General features: G+C 34.7%; 1 protein-coding gene across 1 annotated transcript in view; it reads left to right on the top strand.

Annotated features, from left to right (window-relative positions):
* The window catches only part of LOC119589377 (protein SPT2 homolog), a 14245-nt gene extending 13886 nt beyond the window's left edge, over positions 1 to 359 (top strand). The window contains exon 8 of the mRNA XM_037937994.1: positions 94 to 359. Within this exon, the coding sequence (XP_037793922.1) occupies positions 94 to 107 (14 nt within the window). The 3' untranslated portion in view covers positions 108 to 359. The remainder of the gene's footprint in view (positions 1 to 93) is intronic.
* Positions 360 to 383: the final 24 nt, after the last annotated feature.

Here is a 383-nt window from a genome sequence, read left to right as displayed (position 1 = left end):
AAGACTAGCCTAATAAACTAAGTGACCCCAGCTTAGAAACTGTATTAAAGACACACGTTAAAGTTTATCTCTAATTATGAATCTACTTTACAGGACGTGGTAAATGATATGGAAGCAAGTATGCCTACTGAGACAAGCTGGACACGAATGCTTATCATATTCCCTTCAACTTGTACCTATGCCCCCCTCCCTCTCCCTCCCTCCTTACTGGCATAAGGTTTGACTGTATATCCTTTATAAAAATGTCTTTCTTTTAGATCTACCTTCTTTCCTTTCTTGTGTTTTGAACGAGGAATTCACATAGCATGATAAAATGGCTGTTCTTTATATGAAAGCAAAAAATAAAGGAAATTTGAATATTTCTTTTTTTATTTCATATTCTT

This window comes from Penaeus monodon, chromosome 25, assembly GCF_015228065.2.
Source record: "Penaeus monodon isolate SGIC_2016 chromosome 25, NSTDA_Pmon_1, whole genome shotgun sequence".
NCBI lineage: Eukaryota > Metazoa > Arthropoda > Malacostraca > Decapoda > Penaeidae > Penaeus > Penaeus monodon.
Note: the sequence above shows the minus strand (reverse complement) of the source record. Positions and strands in the feature narration are given on the sequence as shown.